We start from the raw sequence: 23,235 nt of genomic DNA on the forward strand, positions 1-23,235 counted from the left end.
TCTCTTCCCCATAGTGTTCTTCACAGTTCTGCACTGCTCTTCATCTCCTTCCAAATCTCTGATTATCACCCTACCCACACCCTCTGTTCCGCTAATGACCTAACGCTGACATCCTCTGTAATCCGAATCTCACACTCCCGAGCTGTGCAAATCTCTGGAACGCACTACCCAGGACAATTTAATTAATTCCCAGTACTCACAGTTTTAAGCATGCCCTAAAATGTATTTCTTTAGACTGGCCTATCATCTCACCTCACTTATCTAACTCCAAAGGAGAAAAAAAGTCGCACTCCAGAGGATCACCATATCACTCCGTCTTTATTGCAGGGGAAACATGAGGGTACAAGCGGTGGGGAGGGTGAGACAAGCCATACAACGCCGGACGACGGCGTGCCGTTTCGCTAGAACTTAGCTTCCACGGGTCCAGTGCCAAAAGCTAAGTTCTAGCGAAACGGCACGCCGTCGTCCGGCGTTGTATGGCTTGTACCCTCATGTTTCCCCTGCAATAAAGACGGAGTGATATGGTGATCATCTGGAGTGCGACTTTCTTTCTCCTTTGGATTTATCTTGGTCTTCACCGCAAGTCTGCACCATGATCCCCTCCATGGCTCAGCAGGGCTCAAGTAGCTGAACGTGTAGTAACACGCGGAGTAGGTGGTGCACCGGGACTCTTACCTCTTTCGTTCACTTATCTAACTATTCTCGTTTTGCCTTTAAATAATTTTCTCCCATACCATAGCCATGTCTCTTACCTCATGTGCAGGGCATTGCAGCCTAGGTATCCATGGGTACGACCGCGATCAACTAACTATATGAGAGGTAATCGTAACCATGGATTCCTAAACTACAATGCCCTGCACACGAGGTAAGAGACATGGCTATATCAGGAGAACTACACTATATTTCTAATTGGAGGTATTTGCTTTTATAATTATTATTGCATCTGTTACATATTGGGATAGGAACTTGGAGATGGGAATACCCCTTTAAATTCTGAGTTCAACATCTGTTGTTTAAATACAAGTCAAGTGATATCTTCTTATTCCTGATACCTTTCAACTATCAATCTTGGTTGCATATGGCCACAGCTACAGGATACCCTACTTCTTCTGCCCTACAGCCATCATATGGAGGCAAAATTGGGTGGTTTGTTGTCTATGACGTTGTCGTAGAGGGATTTTGGATTGCCAAGAAAGGTTACCTTTAGAGTTGAGCGAGTACCTAACTATTCGTACTCCCTATACTCATAACGAACACTGTCTAATACTCGCGTATTCGTTCCGAATAGCGTGTGTAATGCAAATCAATGGGGAATACTCGCAAAGTAATGAGTAACCCAAATGCCGTACTATTCGTTTGAGTAGAAAATAGTGCAGAATTCCGGTTACTTGTTAAATTACGAGTATTTCCCATTGATTTGCTCAACTCTAGTTACCTTTCATCACTGACGGACACAAACAGAAAATGACCCCTGTCCAAGAACAATTTGTCGGCCCTTTTCAGTCCAATAACTCATCAAAATGGATAATTCCACCTGTTTTGGAGGTGGTAATGGACCCCTTAACCTCTTGGGCCTCTGAGCGGCTGCACAGGTTGCACCAATGATATGTCCGCCCCTGCCTTTCATGTGTCGCACATGTCCATATCTCTATTCATCTCTTTACAAATAAAAAAATAAAATATGGTATTATTCATACATAATTTATACAAAATAGAGATGTTACAGTAGATGTTTTTTGGCCATTTTCTTTTGCACAGTTTCCTGATGTGGACCATAAACTTTTTGAAATTCCTCAAAGAGTTAAGTTCTGGAGCTCTTGATGCCACTTGGATTATGTGCATGTCAGATATCGGGAAACAAGACGTAGCCACTGACACTGACACGCACTAAACTCTGTCATGGTGCCAAGTCACACACAGCTTCGGGGTTCTCTTTTTCATAACGTCTATTTACTTAGTAAGAAGTTTCACTCCTGGTACATATACAAGACATATAAATCCATTTACTGATCCACATGCTCCCAGTCATGACTCATAACGATTGGGTTTACTTTAGCTTTATTTTTCATACACATTTGTCACTCCGATCTTTAGATTTCACAATGGTAGATATTACCGACCTGCCGGAAGGGTTGGACGGTAGTCAAGCTCCCGTTGTATCTTCTAATCAGTTCTCTTTTACATAGCATGATAAAATCCTCTATATAAATCAATTGAAAGGTTAATCACATGGGAAAAGCTCATAAATTGAAAGAATAAACACTTCCCTTTTACATAAATTGTTATATTTTCTTATGTAGACATTACATTGCCAGAGGTCACACAAGGTAGGTGGTGAGGGACAGTGGTAAGGGCAATGGATGACCTGAAAGAGAAGCTGCAGAAAATCTCCGGTAAATGGAGCATACACTGAACAAGCAAAAGGGTAACAATTAGAGATGAGTGAATAGTAAAATATTTGGGTTTGGATAATTTGAGCCGGATCATTTCAACTATTCGTGTATTAGTCACGAATAACAAACCCTATGCAAGTGAATGGGAAACTCAAATAATCTTCGAGAAGACCTTGAATGTAAGTCTGGGAGGGCTGTAAAAATGCTGAAATGGATGGAAAAGTCCTGAAACTGAATGGGAACAGCATGGGGAAGATGCCTAGATGCATTTCTGACTCATATTTAGTTTGGGGGGAATAATATTGTCTGAATACTACTAGGATTAAAATAAGAGAATTATACTTACTGAGTTTCCCTGCAGCTGTCACAATACTTACGGGTCCGCTCATTAGATCTCATGAATATTCACTTCTTTCCCCGCCCACCCTCTGTGGCGATGTCTGTAATTGGTTGCCCTCACACTAGCTGTCTGGGTCAGAAAGCAGAGTGTAAAAATAAATTGAAAAAATGACGTAGGGTTTCCTGTATATTGATCTTGAGCGCAGATAAAGCAGATGGCTACAGGCTGGAGTCCCCAGCTGTTTGCCTTATTTTGGCTATGTATCAAAATACAAGAGACCCCATACAGCTTTTATTTTATTTTTAATTATTTAAATACATAATTAAAAGATCCAGTGTGCGGTCCACTTTCAATTTTGATATCCAGCCAGCCAAGATTTGGCGCATCTATTAGATGCGCTAATCCTGGCAATTTTCCCAGCTCATCCCAGTTGCGATGGGGGGTGGCAATCGGGGTAATAAAAGGGGGTAATGACAGCTGTTGTTTGTAAAAACTGACAGATACCAACACACCCTCTTTCACCAGTTAATTAACCCCAAAAACAACCCCACAGAGCCGATGTAATCCACACAACGTCCCACGACGATCCCAAATTGCACAACTTTTTGGAGAAATGGCCATATCATAGGTTCCACAACCAAATTAATGTAACACCAAGCTGTTAGTTACCTGGAATGAAGACTAGAAGGGTCTGGCTACCATACATTATGCCACCCTACACCATAATCCTGGGGGCAGAACCTGTGTTACGTCCCCACATAAAGGTTTCTTAATGGTGTTGCGCCAAGTGGACTCATCAGATTTGAAGAATGGTGCATAGTGATCAGCAAGTCAAATTAGACATCACATATTAAAGGGAACCTGTCAGCTGAAATTTCGCCCACAAGCTAAAAGATTCCCCCTCTGCAGCTCCTAGGCTGCATTCTAGAAAGGTCCGTGTTATTAGTGTGCCCCCTTTCTGACCAAAATAAAGACTTTATAAAGTGGTACCTTTTTGTATTCAGATTCTGTAAATGTGACACGGGGGCGGGCTGCCTGATGGCCGTTAGTCTGTCTCCTGCCGCTTTAGGCCGTCCCCCATCGCTGATTTCCATAGCTGTGGACGCCGCCCAGTGCTCCACAGGTCCCCGCGCATGCCCAGTGCCTATCTCTCGTGGATGAGCACTGTGCCCAGTGTTACCGCTGGTGACGTGCGCGCAGGATTTAGATTATGGGCGGTGCTGTGATGTTTATTACCATACCAAGCAACCGCCCATAATCGCGGGACCGCGCTTTCCCCCTCGGCCTCCTTCGTTCTGCGCAAGCACGGTGCTGCTGACCTCACGTCACTTCCTTCCCATCTTGCCCTGAGGCAGGAAATAGATGGGAAGGAGGTGACGTGGGGTCAGCAGCACCGCGCTTGCGCAGAACGAAGGACGCTGAGGGGGAAAGCGCGGTCCCGCGATTATGGGCGGTTGCTTGGTAATAAACATCACAGCACCGCCCATAATCTAAAGCCTGTGCGCACGTCACCAGCGGTGACACTGGGTACAGTGCTCATCCACGAGAGATAGGCACTGGGCATGCGCGGGGACCTGTAGAGCACTGGGCGGCATCCACAGCTATGGAAATCAGCGATGGGGGACGGCCTAAAGCAGCAGGAGGCAGAATAACGGTCATCAGGCAGCCCGCCCCCGTGTCACATTTACAGAATCTGAATACAAAAAGGTACCACTTTATAAAGTCTTTATTTTGGTCAGAAAGGGGGCACAATAATAACAGGGACCTTTCTAGAATGCAGCCCAGGAGCTGCAGAGGGGGAATCTTTTAGGTTTTGGGCGAAATATCTGCTGACAGGTTCCCTTTAAGTCTAAGACATCAAAAAGTGTCTACAAAAACCATTAGAAGGCGTTTGCACAATGTTGGTCTATGAGACAAACATCCAGCTACAGGTGTTCCACTGGCCTCACTACAACTACCTCAATGGCTTTCATAGTGCAGGACAAGATGGCAAAGGAGGCTGGACTGGAGGTCTATTCTCTTTAACGATGAGTCCCGATTTTGTCTTGGATACAATGATAACTGGAGATTGGTCTGGAGACCACATTCAAGCCTTCATGATAGAATGTTAAAGTGTCTCAGGAACCATTTTTCAACACGGCAACCTCAGGCTGTTTATTGCTAGCTCTACTGTGAGCAGCATGGCCTAATTTACTATATTGGCCTTCAGCATCTTCAGACTTGTCTCCCATCGAGCACATCTTGGTCAACAAGGTTTCATGGGTATGTCACGGGTGATAGACAGTCTTGTGGTGTCCGGCTATAAAAGGTCATAGTGTTTGGCTGCACAAACTGCTACTTGAACTCCTATTATTTCTGATTGGTTTTCATCCCTTTCCCTTTAGGACCCTGTGGAATTACTCAGCCTTTCAACTGTTTTTCAGCAGCACTTCCCTTGGTGTCTTTATATACATTCATTTTCCCTTACTCTGTACTGGTGATACCTCTAATACTCTGAACAAGTCTTCAGTGCAAGCAGTTGGCTTGTATACATGTGGAGAAACCTTGTTTTTGTTGCAGTTCCTCTCCCAGAGTCATCTGGAGATAAGTTATTTGTTCACTTTCCCCTGTTTGTTATCCCTGTGTCTTCTTTAGAGCTTAGTGGAGTTTACTAAGTGCTTATCCCATCCGCTCCCTACCTAGGGCCTACGTCAGGGTCAGGTATTTGCCTCAGTGCATAGGTGCGGTATCTAGCTAGGGTGGTGAGGGAAGCCAGGGCCCAATGATAGGTTTGGTCAGAGGTCACCATCTCCCCCTTCCCTAGATACAGGTTTCCCTTCCCTTTTGCCATTCGCTTGGTACTTCCCCGTACCTAGCGTGACAAGGGTCAACAATTGCAAAGGGAGCTGCCAACAGTGGATCTTGATGATTTCTGTGCAGAACTGCATTCAGCACAGCAGAACATTGCTCAATTAACCATTAATACCTTATTTGAAAGCAATCAAGGTGATTAAGTGCAGAAATTTCTGTAAAGTGCGCTCATACTAAATATTGAATAAATCGAGATGTTTTTTAAATTGAGTTTCTACTTTTTCATCATTTGTATATCATTAACATGTCTAAGCATCCTATGATTTCCATAGCTCCACAACTTTTTCTTTTTGGTGTTGCAATTTCAGTGTTGAGAAGTGTAATTATTCTATACCTGGGTAAAAATAGCAAAAACAGAATTAGTCATTGACCTAGGTCTAGTTCAGAGTTCCCTAAAACTAGATCACTTTGCAGAGATTCGCTTTTGTTTTGACATTAATAAGTGTTTTTTTCCCTGTTGCTCCTTGTTAACATTTCTTTATGAAATTGCCATATTTATATGTGTTCAAAAAGTTGCAGAAAAAAAGCTGCATGCAACTTTTTGCAATTTTACATCACTTTTCAAAATTTTTGAAAAGTGGATACAATCTGGGGGGATGCAAATTTTTAAAATATGTCACAAAAACTCACCGACACAATTACAGACAAAAAAACTCATTTACTTGTGGCCAAACATTTCTGTACTTCAGGACACAACATAAACCACATGAAAGTCGTCATATTAAAAGGCAACTTCAGATCACAAAATCATCGAAGGGTCTGGGAATACAAATTCATTAAAATGTTTAACTCTGTGTACACAGGACTCAACCTGTCAGGAGGATTTATGAACCACTACAAAATCTGAGGAGTCTGTTCCAGAGACTTCTAGGGCACCATGCCTCTGATCCTCAATGGATATTGGGACAATAAAACTTTCACACCACTAATCAAAGCTAATTAAGGATTCCCTCTCTAAGCTTAGTGTTTGTATATTTAAATGTCCTTTTATTATACCATCCCTCTGCTCTGTTTGTGCATATATTTGTGTTTCTTCAGATATTTTGTCATAGCATGCCTGAAGAAGGGACCTGAGATGTCTCGAAAGCTTGCTTTGTAACACCATTTTATTTTATTTTGCCATTAAAAGGTATCACAACTACAAAACTATAATTTTGTTTCTCTCACTGAGAGCAATCAATTATTTTTCAACTGGCTAACAGGGTACCAAAACTTTTTCTCTTGTAACTAAAAAATGTCACAGACTCACTCTAGTTCGGGGTGGATTTACAAGTGGAAAATCAGCCCGAGACTGAATTGTTATATATTGAGGTGAAAAAAATTAAACAAGCATTGTGCAACACAATTTAAAGTAAGTAACAATAGCGCAGCCAAAAGCAAAATGGACTGCAAAAACAGCCCAATAAAGGAATACATATATAACTTTTTTTTTACTAAGAGCCTATAGCATATTGGTTGTTATATATATACAGTCATATGAAAAAGTTTGGGCACCCCTATTAATGTTAACCTTTTTTCTTTATAACAATTTGGGTTTTTGCAACAGCTATTTCAGTTTCATATATCTAATAACTGATGGACTGAGTAATATTTCTGAATTTAAATGAGGTTTATTGTACTAACAGAAAATGTGCAATCTGCATTTAAACTAAATTTGACAGGTGCATAAGTATGGGCACCTCAACATAAAAGTGACATTAATTTTTTGTAGATCCTCCTTTTGCAAAAATAACAGCCTCTAGTCGCTTCCTGTAGCTTTAAATGAGTTCCTGGATGAAGATATTTTTCACCATTCCTGTTTACAAAACAATTCCAGTTCAGTTAAGTTTGATGGTCGCCGAGCATGGACAGCCGCTTCAAATCATCCCACAGATGTTCAATGATATTCAGGTCTGGGGACTGGGATGGCCATTCCAGAACATTGTAATTGTTCCTCTGTATGAATGCCTGAGTAGATTTGGAGCGGTGTTTTGGATCATTGTCTTGCTGAAATATCCATCCCCTGCGTAACTTCAACTTCGTCACTGATTCTTGCACATTATTGTCAAGAATCTGCTGATACTGAGTTGAATCCATGCGAACCTCAACTTTAACAAGATTCCCGGTGCCGGCATTGGCCACACAGCCCCAAAGCATGATGGAACCTCCACCAAATTTTACTGTGGGTAGCAAGTGCTTTTCTTGGAATGCCGTGTTTTTTTGCCTCCATGCATAACGCCTTTTTGTATGACAAAACAACTCAATCTTTGTTTCATCAGTCCACAGGACCTTCGTCCAAAATTTAACTGGCTAATCCAAATGTGCTTTTGCATACCTCAGGCGACTCTGTTTGTGGCGTGCTTGCAGAAACGGCTTCTTTCGCATCACTCTCCCATACAGCTTCTCCTTGCTCAAAATGCGCTGTATTGTTGACCGATGCACATTGACACCATCTGCAGCAAGATGAAGCTGCAGGTCTTTGGAGGTGGTCTGTGGATTGTCCTTGACTGTTCTCAACATTCTTCTTCTCTGCCTTTCTGATATTTTTCTTGGCCTGCCACTTCTGGGCTGAACAAGTACTGTACCTGTGTTCTTCCATTTCCTTACTATGTTCCTCACAGTGGAAACTGACAGTTTAAATCTCTGAGACAACTTTTTATATCCTTCCCCGGAACAACTCTGTTGAATAATCTTTGTTTCCAGATCATTTGAGAGTTGTTTTGAGGAGCCCATGATGACACTCTTCATAGGAGATTCAAATAGGAGAACTACTTGCAAGTGGCCACCTTAAATACCTTTTCTCATGATTGGATACACCTGCCTATGAAGTTCAAAGCTCAATGAGGTTACAAAACCAATTTAGTGCTTCAGTAAAGCGGGCCTTACACGCTACGAGATCGCTACAGCGATCTCGTTGGGGTCACGAATTTTGTGACGCACATCCAGCCGCTGTAGCGATGCCGTTGCGTGTGACACCTATGAGCGATTTTGCATTGTCACAAAAACGTGCAAAATCGCTCATCGGTGACATGGGGGTCCACTCTCAAATATCGTTACTGCAGCAGTAACGAAGTTGTTCCTCGTTCCTGCGACAGCACACATCGCTCCGTGTGACACCGCAGGAACGAGGAAGCTCTCCTTACCTGCCTCCCGGCCACAATGCGGAAGGAAGAAGGTGAGCTGATGTTCGTCCCGCTCATCTCCGCCCCTCCGCTTCTATTGGGCGGCGGTTCAGTGACGCTGCTGTAACATCGCTGTGATGCTGAACGAACTGCCCCCTTAGAAAGGAGGCGGTTCGCCGGTCACAGCGACGTCGCAGGGAAGGTAAATAGTGTGACAGGTCCGGGCGATGTTGTGCGACACGGGCAGAGATTTGCCCGTGTCGCACAACCGATGGGGGTGGGTACGCACGCTGGCGATATTGGTACCGATATCGCAGTGTGTAAAGCGGCCTTAAGTCAGTAAAAAGTAGTTAGGAGTGTTCAAAACAAGAAATTGATAAGGGTGCCCATACTTATGCACCGGTCAAATTTAGTTTAAATGCAGATTGCACATTTTCTGTTATTACAATAAACCTCATTTCAATTCAGAAATATTAATATTAAAATATGTAAATGAGTCCATCATTTATTAGATATATGAAACTGAAAAAGCTGTTGCGAAAACCAAAATTGTTATAAAGAAAAAAGGTTAACATTAATAGGGGTGCCCAAACTTTTACATATGACTGTATATATATATATATATATATATATATATATAAATTGCCCTATTCTGTCTGTCTGTCTGTCTTGCTCCAAAATGCTCCAAAATTGTGTCCTTACAGTGACAACCGTCGGATTGGCCGCTGGGCTCGGCCTGGCCCCCCCCCCACGGATTGGCCGCTTGGCCTGGCCCCGCCCCCCACATGGATTAACCGTTTGGCCAGGCCCGCCCGCCGCACGCGATGCACGCCCCCCGCACGCAATGCCCGCTAGGCCACGTCCCCCGCACCCGATTTTCGCTAGGCCACGCCCCCGCACACGATGACCGCTAGCCCACGCCCCCCACACGCGATGCCCGCTAGGCCACGCCCCCGCACGCGATGCCCACTAGGCCACGCCCCATATGTGATGCCCGCTAGGCCACGCCCCCCACACGCGATGCCCGCTAGGCCACACGCCCGCACGCGATGCCCGCTAGGCCACACCCCCGCACACGATGCCTGCTAGGCCACGCCCCCTGCACGCAATGCCCGCTAGGCCACGCCCCCCGCACACAATGCCCGCTAGGCCACGCCCCCGCACGCGATGCACGCTAGGCCACGCCCCCGCACACGATTTTTGCTAGGCCATGTCCCCCACACGCGATGCCCGCTAGGCCACGCCCCCCGCACGCGATGCCCACTAGGCCACGCCCCCCGCACGCGATGCCCGCTAGGCCATGCCCCCCGCACGCGATGCCTGCTAGGCCACGACCCCCGCACGCGATGTCTGCTAGGCCACGCCCCGCACGCGATGCCCGCTAGGCCACGCCCCCCGCACGCGATGCCCATTCAGCCACGCCCCCTCACACGATGCCCATTCAGAATGGGGGGATGAAACACGATGGGGGGCGTGCAGCATGGGGGATGGAGCACGATGGGGGGTGCAGCTTGGGGGTTGGACCACGATGGGGGTGCCCAGAATGGGGGGATGAAACACGATGGGGGGTGTGCAGCATGGGGGATGGAGCACAATGGGGGGTGCAGCATGGGGGATGGAGCACGATAGGGGGTTCACAGCATGGGGGATGGAACACGATGGGGAGTGCAGCATGGGGGATGGAGCACGATGGGGGGTGCAGCATGGGGGATGGAGCACGATGGGGGGTGCCCAGAATGGTGGGATGAAACACGATGGGGGGTGCGCAGCATGGGGGATGGAGCATGATGGGGGGTGCGCAGCATGGGGCATGGAGCACGATGGGGAGTGCGCAGCATGGGGGATGGAGCACGATGGGGGGTGCGCAGCATGGGGGATGGAGCACGATGGGGGTGCGCAGCATGGGGGATGGAGCACGATGGGGTGCGCGCAGCATGGGGGATGGAGCATGATGGGGGGTGCGCAGCATGGGGGATGGAGCACGATGAGGGGTGCAGCATGGGGGGTGGACCACGATGGGGGGTGCACACCTCCCCCCAAAACACACACACACCGCCACACACGCACCGCACAACACACCACACACACACTGGGAACGACAAACACTGCCCTACACAGACACCCACACATACACAGACAACGCCGCACACACACAACACCCAACACACAAACACCGCGGCACACACAAATATACGCACATACCGCGCAACACACACATTGCACAAAACATACCTCCCCCCAAAACACACACACGCACCCCACATCCACACCCACAGAAACCGCGCAACACACACATCACCACACACACACAACGCTACAGACACACAGCGCTCCACACACAACGCAACACACAAACAACACCGCTCTCACCCCTCCCACCCCGCACACCCAGAACATGTACAGCGCCCTACACAAACACTTGGCAACTACACACAACAACATCTATATATATATAAGAAAAATCATACATTAACTACACAATACGTAAATTCTAGAATATCCGATGCGTAGAATCGGGCCACCTTCTATTATATATATATTTGTTTATTTTCTGGGTAAATGTGTGGTTATTGTTAAATGTGTAACCAGCACATGTTCATTTGCTGTGTCCTTTTCTGAAAGGAAATGCATTGTCAAGTCTTGTCTTTTGTTAGCTTTAGGGTGTGATCACACTGGCATGTGGTATCCGATGTGAGAGCTATAGACACCCGGCTCAAACCACTGTGGTTTGATTCGCTTGCACGCGAGAACCGGATCACAGGTGCGGAGATGATAAAGAGATAAATTTCTCCATCTTCTACCTTGCCTGTCTCTGCGTATATTGGACTATACTGATGACATCCGAGTGCAGTCCGATGTTGTTTAGACTTGTATGGGTGCATGTGATCCCAGATATGCTGCCAATTCACAACGTGCTGACATTTTTTTTTTAAATCCGATTAGAGCCGAGGAAAAATTTGCATATCTGACCTGCAACACTCACTAACATTCATTCAGGTGAAATGCAATATTTTTTTGCATTACACTTGTCCATTTTATACCATCATGGTCTTTCCACTGTTGGACTGCACAATCTTTTAGGCCTCATGCACACATTGAGTATTTGGTTAGTTTTTACCTCAGTATTTGTAAGCCAAAACCTGGCACATACTGTCAATGGAGGGAGAGTGCATTATTTATTTTTTTCTCTAAAACAATTGTACCTGCTGATACCAGGTCTTTCTCTAGCTCTCCACAGGTGATCCTTGGCTCTTGGTCAACTTTTCTGATAATTATTTTCACTCCTCTGTCTGAAATCTTGTGCTCACTGGGACTTCCAGTAGTTTAGAAATTCTTCTGTAAGCAATGCCATCAGTATGCTTTGCAACAATAAGATTACAAAGATTTTGAGACAGCTCACTGCTTTTACTCATCATGAGGTGTTTCTTGTGTGGCACCTTGGTCTTTCGCTAGCTCTCCACAGGTGGTTCTTGCCTCTTAGATAACTCTTCTGATAATTCTCTTACTCCTCATTCTGAAATCTTGCGGGAAGCACTTGGTCGTGGCCAGTTTATGTTGAAATGATGTTCTTTTCTTTTCCAGATTATGGCCCCAACAGGGCTCACTGAAACTTTCAGTAGGTTAGAAATTCTTCTGTAACCAATGCCATCAGTATGCTTTAATAATAAGATTGTGAGTATTTTGAGACAGCTCACTGGTTTTACCCATTTTGAGGTGTTTCTTGTGTGTTACCTTGGTATTAAGACACCTTTTTTTTTTACAGTTCATCAGTTTGAACAGCTGACATTTTTCATTAAGTGTCTGGATTGCTTTCTAATTACTGATAGATTTCAGCTAGTTTTATGACTTTCCGTGGCTTTTTGCACCTCTCTTTTTTATGTGTTCAATAATTTTTCCCTGTATCATTTTTCATTATTACACATAACTTAATTTATGGACATATTGTTTGAGTTCTTTGCCTGTGTGGAATGGATGGGTTGTTACGGACATCTGGTGAGAAATTCATGTCAATAACACCTTTAGCCCCCTTCACATGTCAGTAGAAAAACAAGTGTGTGTGGCACAGTCCTTTTTGACCATACATGTTAATTTTTATCACCCATCTGTGTGTACGTTTTTAAAATTGTATGTGATTTGTATGCCATCTGTGTGCCATCGTGTTTTTTTGGTATGGATATAGAAAATGAAATTACAAAACCTGTCCTATACTTTAAATATTAAAAATATAACACACAGACAGCACATGGATGGCACACAATTCCACCTGTGTGCTGTACTTGTTTTTCAAAAACCCATAGACTTGTATTGGCAGTTTCATCTGTGCTGCCGGAAAAAAATAGACACGTACGAAGCATCATAGGTTATAATGGGTACTGTGATGGGGTGCTTCTCCCATATCACACAATCAACAGAGCGAGAGATGAGTGAGCAATTCAAAGCATATTTATTCCATGCAATACAGAATGTCCATCAAATAATCCACCACAGAGAGGGTAAAATATTCCAATAATGGCATAAATGTCCCGGGGATGAGTCACAATCCTCCAGCAGTCCTTTTACAGGCAAATCGGGGTGTCTCAGTCTCTCTGGGGTGTCAGCCTCTACTCAGAGGATAAATCTTCGTCCTTCTCTCTTCTCCTGCTCAGCCAGACTGACAAATCCCTCAGGTAAGCAGAGAGTTTTCAGTAGGTGGATCCCAGGTCCCCTCCCCCAGACTTAGGGACAGGAACACTACAGGGGGTAATTACCTACAGACAATACAATGTACACACAAGCAATACAAATAATGGACAGTGAACCAAGCGTAAAATATGAACTTACAAAGCATGATACACAGTACACCATATCCCACCATCACAGGTACGTATGGCATTCGTGAAAAAAAAACCAAACAGCGGATACCACACGTACTGGAAACACAACATGTGACGGGGCCTTAGAAAATAGTGACATGTTCAATACTTATCTTACCTGGTGTAAATGACCAGCCCGGTAGCTTTCAGAGGACGTCTCCTAATTGTGGCTTCTCTCTGCTCTCAGTATCTGGAGCTGTGTGCTGGCTCAAATGCCTTGTTATTTCTATACGTGCTCGTACAGTAATCGCTCCTTTGGCTGACCACTATTCCTCTAGACTTGTACACTCTGTGGGATTGAGCTTACATGAGTCTTCAATACAGAGACAGGAGTACTGCACTGTTAGACACCTCTGCTAGAGGCTAATTTTTCTTGAGATCAAATAGATTAGGTGTTGAAGTTTAACATACCCAAACCTTCTTTCCCCTTGACCACTGGCGTAACTAGAGTTTGATGGTCCCCGATGCAAAGTTTGGACTTGGGCCCAACCAACTGTACACCTACACTCGAGGTATGGGATAATGACCCCGACACTCGGGGTATGGGATAATGACGCCGATACTTGGGGTACAGGATAGTGTCGCTGACACTTGGCTCTTTCGCTCAGCACTCATGTTTCCCATGTTCTAAAATCCCTCTATCAGCACCCAGTATACCTATGTTCTGATATCCTTCTTGTCCTCAGCTCGCACCTTCCTCATGCTCCGCTATACATTTTTCCCTCAGCTGGGTGCTGAGGGAAAGAGCCTCTTTCCAGCAGCACAAAAGTTTCCCATCCCATGCCTTTATCTTTGTCCCCCCTAGTATATGTGGCGCCGGCTTCAGTCGCCACTGGGTACTGAATCTCACCAGAGATCTCACCGGGTAAGGAGGAGGTCGGTGCCAGTTCACAACATCCACAATCACACATAAGCCAGTTGCCCTCTCACCAGGACGGGGTTAGGGTAGGGTCATTTAGGATGCTCACCATATCGTCTGGGGCCTCCCACCCACTAACTCTGGGGCTTGAGTGGGCGGGGCGACTGATCTGGGGAGTAGGAGCCACAGACACACACAAGAGAGATTCGACACCACCGGGAACCAAGTGAGACGCAGGAGAATACGGTCGCTGAGGGGAGAGCTAATAACTCCCTCAGGACCGGTGCACATCTCAGGGTGCGGAGCCCTAGGCTGGTGGGCACTTCATGGCTTGCCAGCAGAATCTACTGGGCAGAGGATTTAAAGTCTTCTGGCCCACAACAGCGCCCAAGGCAAAGCAGCATATAGAGCCAGGAGCCATAACCATAGGCGGCCCATCAACGGACTTGCGCTGCCTGCTATACGAGACGGGAAACATAACCACCCCAAGGACTCGGGTCCCTGTGTAGCTTCAAGTCGCAGGGACTTGCACAACAGAGTATCCCTCCGGTACCGGCCCCCGAACTATCCAGGATCGTCTAGAGCCCAACACAGCGGAATCTGGCAGTCCATCGGCAGGAGTAACTAAGTGAGGAAACACCTTATAACTGCAACCGCTGTGTCACCTGATCATTCCCGTGCCCCGCGCTTCCCACACTGGGGTGGACAGCTACTCTCAACATCCTCCCTGGGGCCTAGCTCTTCCTGTGGAGAGCTGCAACAGCTGAGCTGCGTTACCATCCGCCCCAGCAGTGAGAGACCCCATAGCGGCCAGGTGATCAGCTGTAACAGTGCAGCTCCTCTCTCACAGAGAGGAGCTGGCTGCTTCTTTGCAGGGCGGGTATCGGGCCCCTAACCCTGCTAGGCCCAGTCGCAGTCACAATCTCTGCGACCGCTATCGTTACACCCCTTCCCTTGACCCAATCTGACTTAGGAGAGCTAGTAAGGTAGCACACAGTGCCAACCTAATTTTGCCAGGAACGTCCTGGGTACAGGGTCACAAATGATACAGGACTTTGTAAAACCATGTCCAAAATTAACAATTGTGAGTGTCCCCATTTGGGTTGGGTGTGTTCCCAGATGTTCCTTGTGGTGGGTCTAAAAGGGTGGCTATCACCAGAAAATGACCCATTATATAATTCAGTTTTTTTTTATTCTTCAATACAAAAGCTCTGGTCTGTTAATTTTTACTGTTGTGGATTTCCAAAAATATTAGGAAGTTAGAGTCTAAAAAAGCCCCAGCGGTCAGTGTTTATAAAAAAATAGACATTTTGCAATTTTTAATATTGATTGTGATTTTTTTTTGCCAACATTAGTAAGTATGGAAACACATTGCTCTAATGTGCACAGGGACCTTTAATGTGGATAAAGTAGCTAAAGGCCGGGGATACGTTTTCAGAACCGCTTTTAACTTCAAGAATCATTTTAATAATAGAAATGAGGAAAGTCGCCAGTACTAGGTACTTTTTTGGGGGAACCTTGAAATGACTCAGACGTCTTATATTTTTGGTAGGTAAATGTAATGACTAGAGGTCTGTGGACATTGTGGGTTGATTATCGTAGAGTAAGAAGTACAGCCGCAGTCCACAGTGAGCACACGTCTCAGTGTTCGCACAGCTCCGGGTAATCAGGCTGCTATTCAGCTCTGGTTTCCTGTAAACTCATTATCGGCTTTGTGATTCTCCTCTTATAGGTCTCCGGCCCCGCAGTGACCAGTGTAACATAATCACAGATAAATATTAGGTTTTGTTCACTGTGAAGAACAGATCTTTTGTCACGTAACCAATAAAAACTTTCAATCACTTTTTTTATTCTAAAATAAGTCTGAAATCTTTGACCTATATTCGACCTTCATCCATCAAAATGGTGAATTAGAAAGTTAGTTCACAATGTGACCCATATGGGGCACCCACAGATTTGTATATCACAGCTGTGGCTGATAATATGGTGTCTTGGTGCTGCACTGTATTCTTCTCAAATTGCAATGCTTCTTCAACCTTAAGCGGGCTTTACACGAGACGATAGATTGTGCGATATGTCATTGGGGTCACGGTTTTCGTGACGCACATCCGGCATAGCGCACGACGTGGTTTCGTGTGACACCTCCTAGCGACGCAGTATCGCTCACAAATCGTGAGTCGTGTACTCGTCGCTAGGTTTCATAAAATTGTTTAATTAAAATGGCGGCGGTTGTTCATCGTTTCCGTGGCATCACACGTTGCTCCGTGTGACACCACGGGAACGATGAACAGCAGCTTTACCTGCCTCCCGCGGCACCCGACGGCTTAATGGAAGGAAGGAGGTGGGCGGGATGTTTACATCCCGCTCATCTCCGCCCCTCCGCTTCTATTGGCCGCCTGCCGTGTGACGTCGCTGTGACGCCGAACGTCCCGCCCACTCCAGGAAGTGGACGTTCGTCGCCCACAGCGAGGTCGTCCGGAAGGTAAGTATGTGTGACGGGGGTTCAACGAGTTTGTGCGCCATGGGCAACTAATTGCCCGTGACGCAAAAACGACGGGGGCGGGTACGATCGATTGTGCTATCGCACAATCTATCGTCTCGTGTAAAGCAGGCTTTAGAGGTTAGTTATTCACATATCAGTCAAATGCCAAAAATTACACAGGTATGCAAAATTGGGGTTATGAAAATATTTTCAAATCCAATAACTTTTGTTATGCCCTGATTAAAAAAAAACAAAACAAAAAAAAACTACTTCTGTTTTTAACTATCACATATGGATTTTGCACAAAACGAGCATGAAATTACATACTACAAGAAAATTTTTTATTGTAGCCAAAAATGTACATAATATAACTAAAACTTTAGTGAACATTCATTCTGCAACTTTATTGGAAATTAATTCTTGCGCCTTTCCTTTTCTCTTCAAAGCATCTTGTGATATCTTTTCTCTTATAGCAAGCCTGCGGATCTTCTCTGTGAAGCATCCAGCAGTCGTTCCCCATCAAGTTCCCATTACCGTATATCTCCATTGGCATTGACGTTCCGTTCCATCTCCTTGACATCCTGATGAAATCTTTCTTCTTTCTTTTCGCTAACAGCACCAAGGTTTACAGGAAAGTAGTCCAAATGGGAATGTAAAAAATGTAACTTCAAATTCATCACACAACTCAAGGGTTTGAAATGTTTAGGCATGTTCTCCATGATGGACTTTCTTCATGATATCTTTAAAAGAATCCCAAGCCCTTTTCTCAACACATTTCATTTTTGTTGCCAACATGTCGTCCTTCATGGGTTGCTGAATATTTGGACCCACAAAAATGCCTTCCTTCAGTTTTGCTCCGAACAGTCCCTGAAACTTGCTACCCAGGTACTTAAAAGTTTCTCCTTCTTTCGGTAGAGCTTTCACAAACTGCCACATCAGTCTAAGCTTAGTGTGCAGTGATGGCATGAGAACTTTAGTGATATCATCAAAACTTTCTGCAAGTAAGTCCTTGAGATCAGGTTGCAAAGATGTTCTTGTTGGCTAAAGGCCCCGTCACACGCAGAGACGTATCTAACGATATAGCGCCAGGGTCACGGATTCCGCAACGCACATCCGGCATCGTTAGTGACGTCGTTGCGTGTGACACGCACGAACGACCACTAAAGATGGAAAATACTCACCAAATCGTCCATCGTTGACACGTCGTTCCTTTTTAAAAAATCGTTGATTGTTGAGCACGCAGGTTGTTCGTCGTTCCCGAGGCAGCACACATCGCCACGTGTGACACCTCGGGAACGACGAACTGCAGCTTACCTGCGGCCGCCGGCAATGCGGAAGGAAGGAGGTGGGCGGGATGTTACGTTCCGCTCATCTCCGCCCCTCCGCTTCTATTAGGTGGCCGCTAAGTGACGCCGCTGTGACGCCGCACGAACCGCCCCCCTTAGAAAGGAGGCAGTTCGCCTGCAACAGCGATGTCGCTAGGCAGGTAAGTCCGTGTGACGGCTCCTAATGATATTGTGCGCCACGGGCAGCGATTTGCCTGTGACGCACAAACGACGGGGGCGGGTGCTGCGTGTAACACCCCCTTAACTTTATAGACTCCAGTGATGAGTCTTATCCGGCTGTCCCATTCACACAAAAAGCATGTGTACTTTGTGTATCCTCCTTTTTGCTCAAGTTGCAAAGAGAGAACTTTCAGAACACCATATATTGACCATCCTTGAATGCTGTCAGCGCTGACACAGCTGATAGGCCTGAGCTGTCCAATCAGCTGACAGGAGAGCTGGATCTGTATAGTTACAGCACTCGTACTTGGATGGTCCCTCTGCATCACAGCTGATTGGACAGCTCAGTCCGATCAGAGTTCACAGATCTGCTTGCACCCCCTAGTCCAGCTCTGCCTTTCACTTACACAGTGCAATGGCAGCCATAGATAGGCTACTGTGCAGGTGCTGAATCGCTTCTAGTGCTTGTACAGTGGAGGGAGGCAGGCCTGTTGGGGTCTGGGCATGATGTCCAGTTTATAACATTACAACCAGACTCCAGACAGGAAAACACTAATGTCAGGAGAGAGCTTCTCACACCACCAGGTTTTGTATCTAGGCAACCATGCAGAATGATTACAGGGAGTAAATTACAAACTGTCAGCATTCTGCCGCCTAGGTCCAAACACAAATTATAAAAAAAGCCTGGACAACCCCTTTAAGTTACTTGATAATAAAGTTTAAATTCTCATAGCTTTCCTTCAAGCGCAATTGCCCTACAAACTGTGAAGCATACTCGTTGCCATTGCGCATTAGCAGTTTTCATGCTTTTTTGGGATTAATCTGTGGCGCCCTGGACAAGCCAGGTCGTCACAGAACAACACCAACACACCCCACACTCCCGGTCAGGCACACCGAAGTCAGACAAAAACCCTTGTTGCCTTCCTCCAGGGGCTGATGTTCACACCAGGGGGTGGGCCAGGCGGTTGGCCCCACCCACCGAGGAGTTCACAGTCCTGGAGGCGGGAAAAGTAAGGAGTTCAGTTTTGGAAGTAAAAGTGGAAGGAGGGAAGTAGCAGTTGAGCAGACTGAAGTTGGTCCGGGTGTGTGGCCCGGACGGATCAGCAAGGTTGGCAGACGGTGGTGACCGTCTGCAGGAGTGGCCTATTGGAGCTAGCCGTAAGGACCGTGGACAGGTGGTGGCCCGGCGGTACCGGACCGGTACGCAAAGAGAAGCCAGCACCATTCGGCAGGGACTTACGGACCCCGGCAAGGCTAGGAGTCGCCGTGAATTTGCCAAATCCGTTAGCGAAGGGAACCTCCTGGGTTTCCCAGCAGCCAAGTCCCAACAGAAGGCAACAGTCCAACCGAGAGAGGGAAACACAGTCACCGCCAAGGCTAAAGTTCCCAGGGCCAGAGCCTGAGGGCAAAAAGGGCTCCTTCAGCAACCTTCAAGCTGGGGAGCGGGTTACCGGTGGGAACCTATTGGAACCGTACACACTACACAGGTGTAGGGAAAGGCAGTCACCATCAACCTGCCGGGAGGAGAAACACCGCAGCCGTCTGTGGGACCCGTCCATCCAGCCGTTTGTTTTACCGGAGACTCTGTGTACATCATTGGCTGAGTGAGTACCACAGTGCCGTGCGGCACAGCGCTGCCCCCGTGACCCTGCACCTCGCCAGGCCCCGTAACCCGCCTGCAATCCATCCCTACCCCATCACCGGGCCCCGGGACAACCAACCCCCTACCCACGGAGGGGAGAACTAACAACAAAGCTGCTCCCTGTCACCGCTCCCGGGATCCCCATCTAGAGCAGCAGTGGTGTCACCATTATCACCACAATCGTGGCTGGCGTCACGGACAATACCAAACCCCCACAATCAAATCTCCCTTTTCACTCACGGGCGAGGAACGCCGCTCGAGTCCCCGGGATCCGGCCCACCACTCGAGCCACCACCAAGCAGCGGCAGCAGCAGCCGGACCCGAGCAGTGGGAGAGCACAGCGTCCTCTCCTCCGCCCGCGACAAATCCATGAAGAGTCTCCACTCGCTCACCTTGTACTCAATGTTAAATTTTTCCTTCAGCCCTGGAACATCATTGCAATGCACTAGAGCGCTGTCATGATAAAAGTTTGGAAGGAATTCCTTTTCACTGATTCGGTACCATGAAAACCAGGTACCAGGAGCTGGCAGGTTCTTTTGCTTTAGTCTTGAGCCTAAAAGTTCTGCAGAAGTTTAGGAAGCACCAAGTTGCTGACTAAATCATTTAATTCGAGCTGTGGAAAAAGTTGTTGCCCATTGGGTCTATGGAGTCAGCGTATGTGAAAAAAAACTGTACGTGATGACATTTTTTTCATATTTTTACTGAGCTCAGTGATCAAAAGGATCTAAAAATCACCTATTACTTTTCAAACAATTTTACCCTAGCAGAGTGCCACGCTAGGTATGGGTAAGAACCAAACAAGCAGAGAAAGGGAAGGGAAACCCTGTGTCTAGGGAAAGGCAAGATAGTGACCCCTGACCAAGCCTACTGCTGATCCCTGGGGTCCCTCACTACCATAGCGCCGAGCCGGATACCTGACCCTAGATATCCCTAGTACTGGGCCCTAAATAGGGAATGGATGGAATGAGCTCATCATCAACCCCACTAAAATCTATAGACGACATGAGGAGGATACACAGAGGGAAACTGCATGAACTACCTATCTACACATGACACAGGTAGAAGTTCAGCAAAGTTTTAAGCAACGGTGCCACAGAGGATTACAAGCCATCTGCTTGCAACTAAGGCTTGAATGAACTGAAAATATCACCAGCACCAGTCCAAAGAAAGGTAGGAGTATTAAGTGCCAAGATAATGCTGATGATCAGCAGCTGGGTGGAAGGCGAGCGCCTGCTGGGTCCAAAAGGGGGGGAAATGAACTCAACACAAAGTTACCTATACCAATGAATACTGACAACATGAACAATGGAAAGTCAGGGAGCATTCTGCGCAGCCAAACGCTGTGACCTTCTATGGCCAGAAACCACATGACTGTATGTCACACGTCACACACCTGTCACACAGAGGTGTGTCATTTAAGGTATTTTTTGACTCCATCTTTCTGCATTAGAAATAATCAAATCAGCCAGTGTGGAAACTTCCTACATTCAGTGCTGCATCTCTGCCTCTGTATAAAATTAGAGTATGGCATGGACCCATGGCAGTCATTTGGCATCGTTTTATGGTTTTTGTACATCATGGATCAGTACTACCATCTTGTACATGAGGCCTGGGTGTCTTGACTATGTTCATTGCTTTCTAATGGCTTATGAATGTAGAAGATGACATGCAAGGACATTAATGGGAAGGCTACTAATTTTGGCCATACATTCAAAAAGGATCAGAATGTGACCCCACATCTAGACCCTTAATTCAGTTTAATTGAATATTTGTTCTCATAGATATATAGTTTCTGGTACGATATGTTCTTTACGTAAAAGGTAAACTTGAATTAGTCAAACTAGCCCCCATAGTGTTGTTGGAGGGACATCTTGGTATCCCAACTACTTTCTCATACAAATGAATGGAGAAAACCACTGCGAACCATATTGTTCGGTGTATCACAGAATAGGCAATGAACGATCTGCAATCATATCCATTGTGCATGAGTTTTACACTTTCCAAATCCCATTCTGATTCTCATAGGATATCTAGAAACTAGCTGGTTAGGGTATCGTCTCACTAAAAGACGTACCAGCGATTCCGACCACGATACGACCTGGTCAGGATTTCTGCTGCGTCACTACATGGTCGCTGGTGAGCTGTCAATCAGGCAGATCTCACCAGCGACCAGTTACCAGCCACCATCCACCAGCGACTCTGTGCTTGGTAACCAGGGTAAATAACGGGTAACTAATCATAGCGCTTTGCTTGGTTACCTGATATTTACCCTGGTTACCAGCGTACACCGCTTAGCGCTGGCTCCCTGCACACGTAGCCAGGGTACACATCGGGTTACTAAGCAAAGCGCTTTGCTTAGTTACCCGATATTTATCCTGGCTACGTGTGCAGGGAACCAGCGCTAAGCGGTGTACGCTGGTAACCAGGGTAAATATCAGGTGACCAAGCAAAGTGCTTTGCTTAATAACCTGATGTGTACCCTGGCTACGTGTGCAGGGAGCCAGCGCTAAGCGGTTCACGCTGGTAACCAGGGTAAGTATCGGGTAACCAAGCAAAGCGCTTTGCTTAGTTACCCGATATTTACCCTGGTTACCAGCATAGGCTGCTTACACAGAGTTGGTGCTCGTTGGTCTCCCGCCGTCAAACACGCAGATGTGTTCTGCACAGCTGGAGACCAACGAGCAAAAAATGAACCAGAACAGTGTGTAACGATCAGCGATCTCACAGCAGGGGCCAGGTCGCTGCTTAGTGTTACACACAGCGAGATCGCTGATGAGGTCACTGGTGCGTCACAAAACCTGTGACTCCGCAGCGATCTCACTATGTGAGAAGTACCCCTTACAGGTTGGCCAACACTCATGTAACCAAGTCTACCATTATTACCAAACCTTTGTATTTTCATTACTTTCTCTTGTACATCCTAATGAGAATGGTACTTGATCTGCAATGCTTTCATATTCTCATTTGTGCCCGGCAGGACGTCCAGGTCTGTACTCTTATTTGGCCGACGGTTGCAGAAGAAATTGCATGGGATATTTCATTCATACTTTTGGATTTCTTGATACCAGGATTAAGTATTATCATCAGTTACACCAAGATCTTCAAGGTAATTAAATTGTTAATCTTTTGGTTTATAATTAATTTTAGAAATCTAATCTAATACATAAATGCTATGAAAGTGGGCAATTTTATCTTCCGAAAGCACAACTG

General features: G+C 46.2%; 1 protein-coding gene across 1 annotated transcript in view; it reads left to right on the forward strand.

Moving 5' to 3' along the window:
- The window catches only part of FFAR4 (free fatty acid receptor 4), a 35,639-nt gene that overhangs the window by 10,026 nt on the left and 2,378 nt on the right, over positions 1-23,235 (forward strand). The window contains exon 2 of the mRNA XM_075352297.1: positions 23,003-23,131. Coding sequence (XP_075208412.1) covers positions 23,003-23,131 — 129 coding nt within the window. The remainder of the gene's footprint in view (positions 1-23,002; positions 23,132-23,235) is intronic.

This window comes from Anomaloglossus baeobatrachus, chromosome 5 (assembly GCF_048569485.1).
Source record: "Anomaloglossus baeobatrachus isolate aAnoBae1 chromosome 5, aAnoBae1.hap1, whole genome shotgun sequence".
Lineage (NCBI taxonomy): Eukaryota > Metazoa > Chordata > Amphibia > Anura > Aromobatidae > Anomaloglossus > Anomaloglossus baeobatrachus.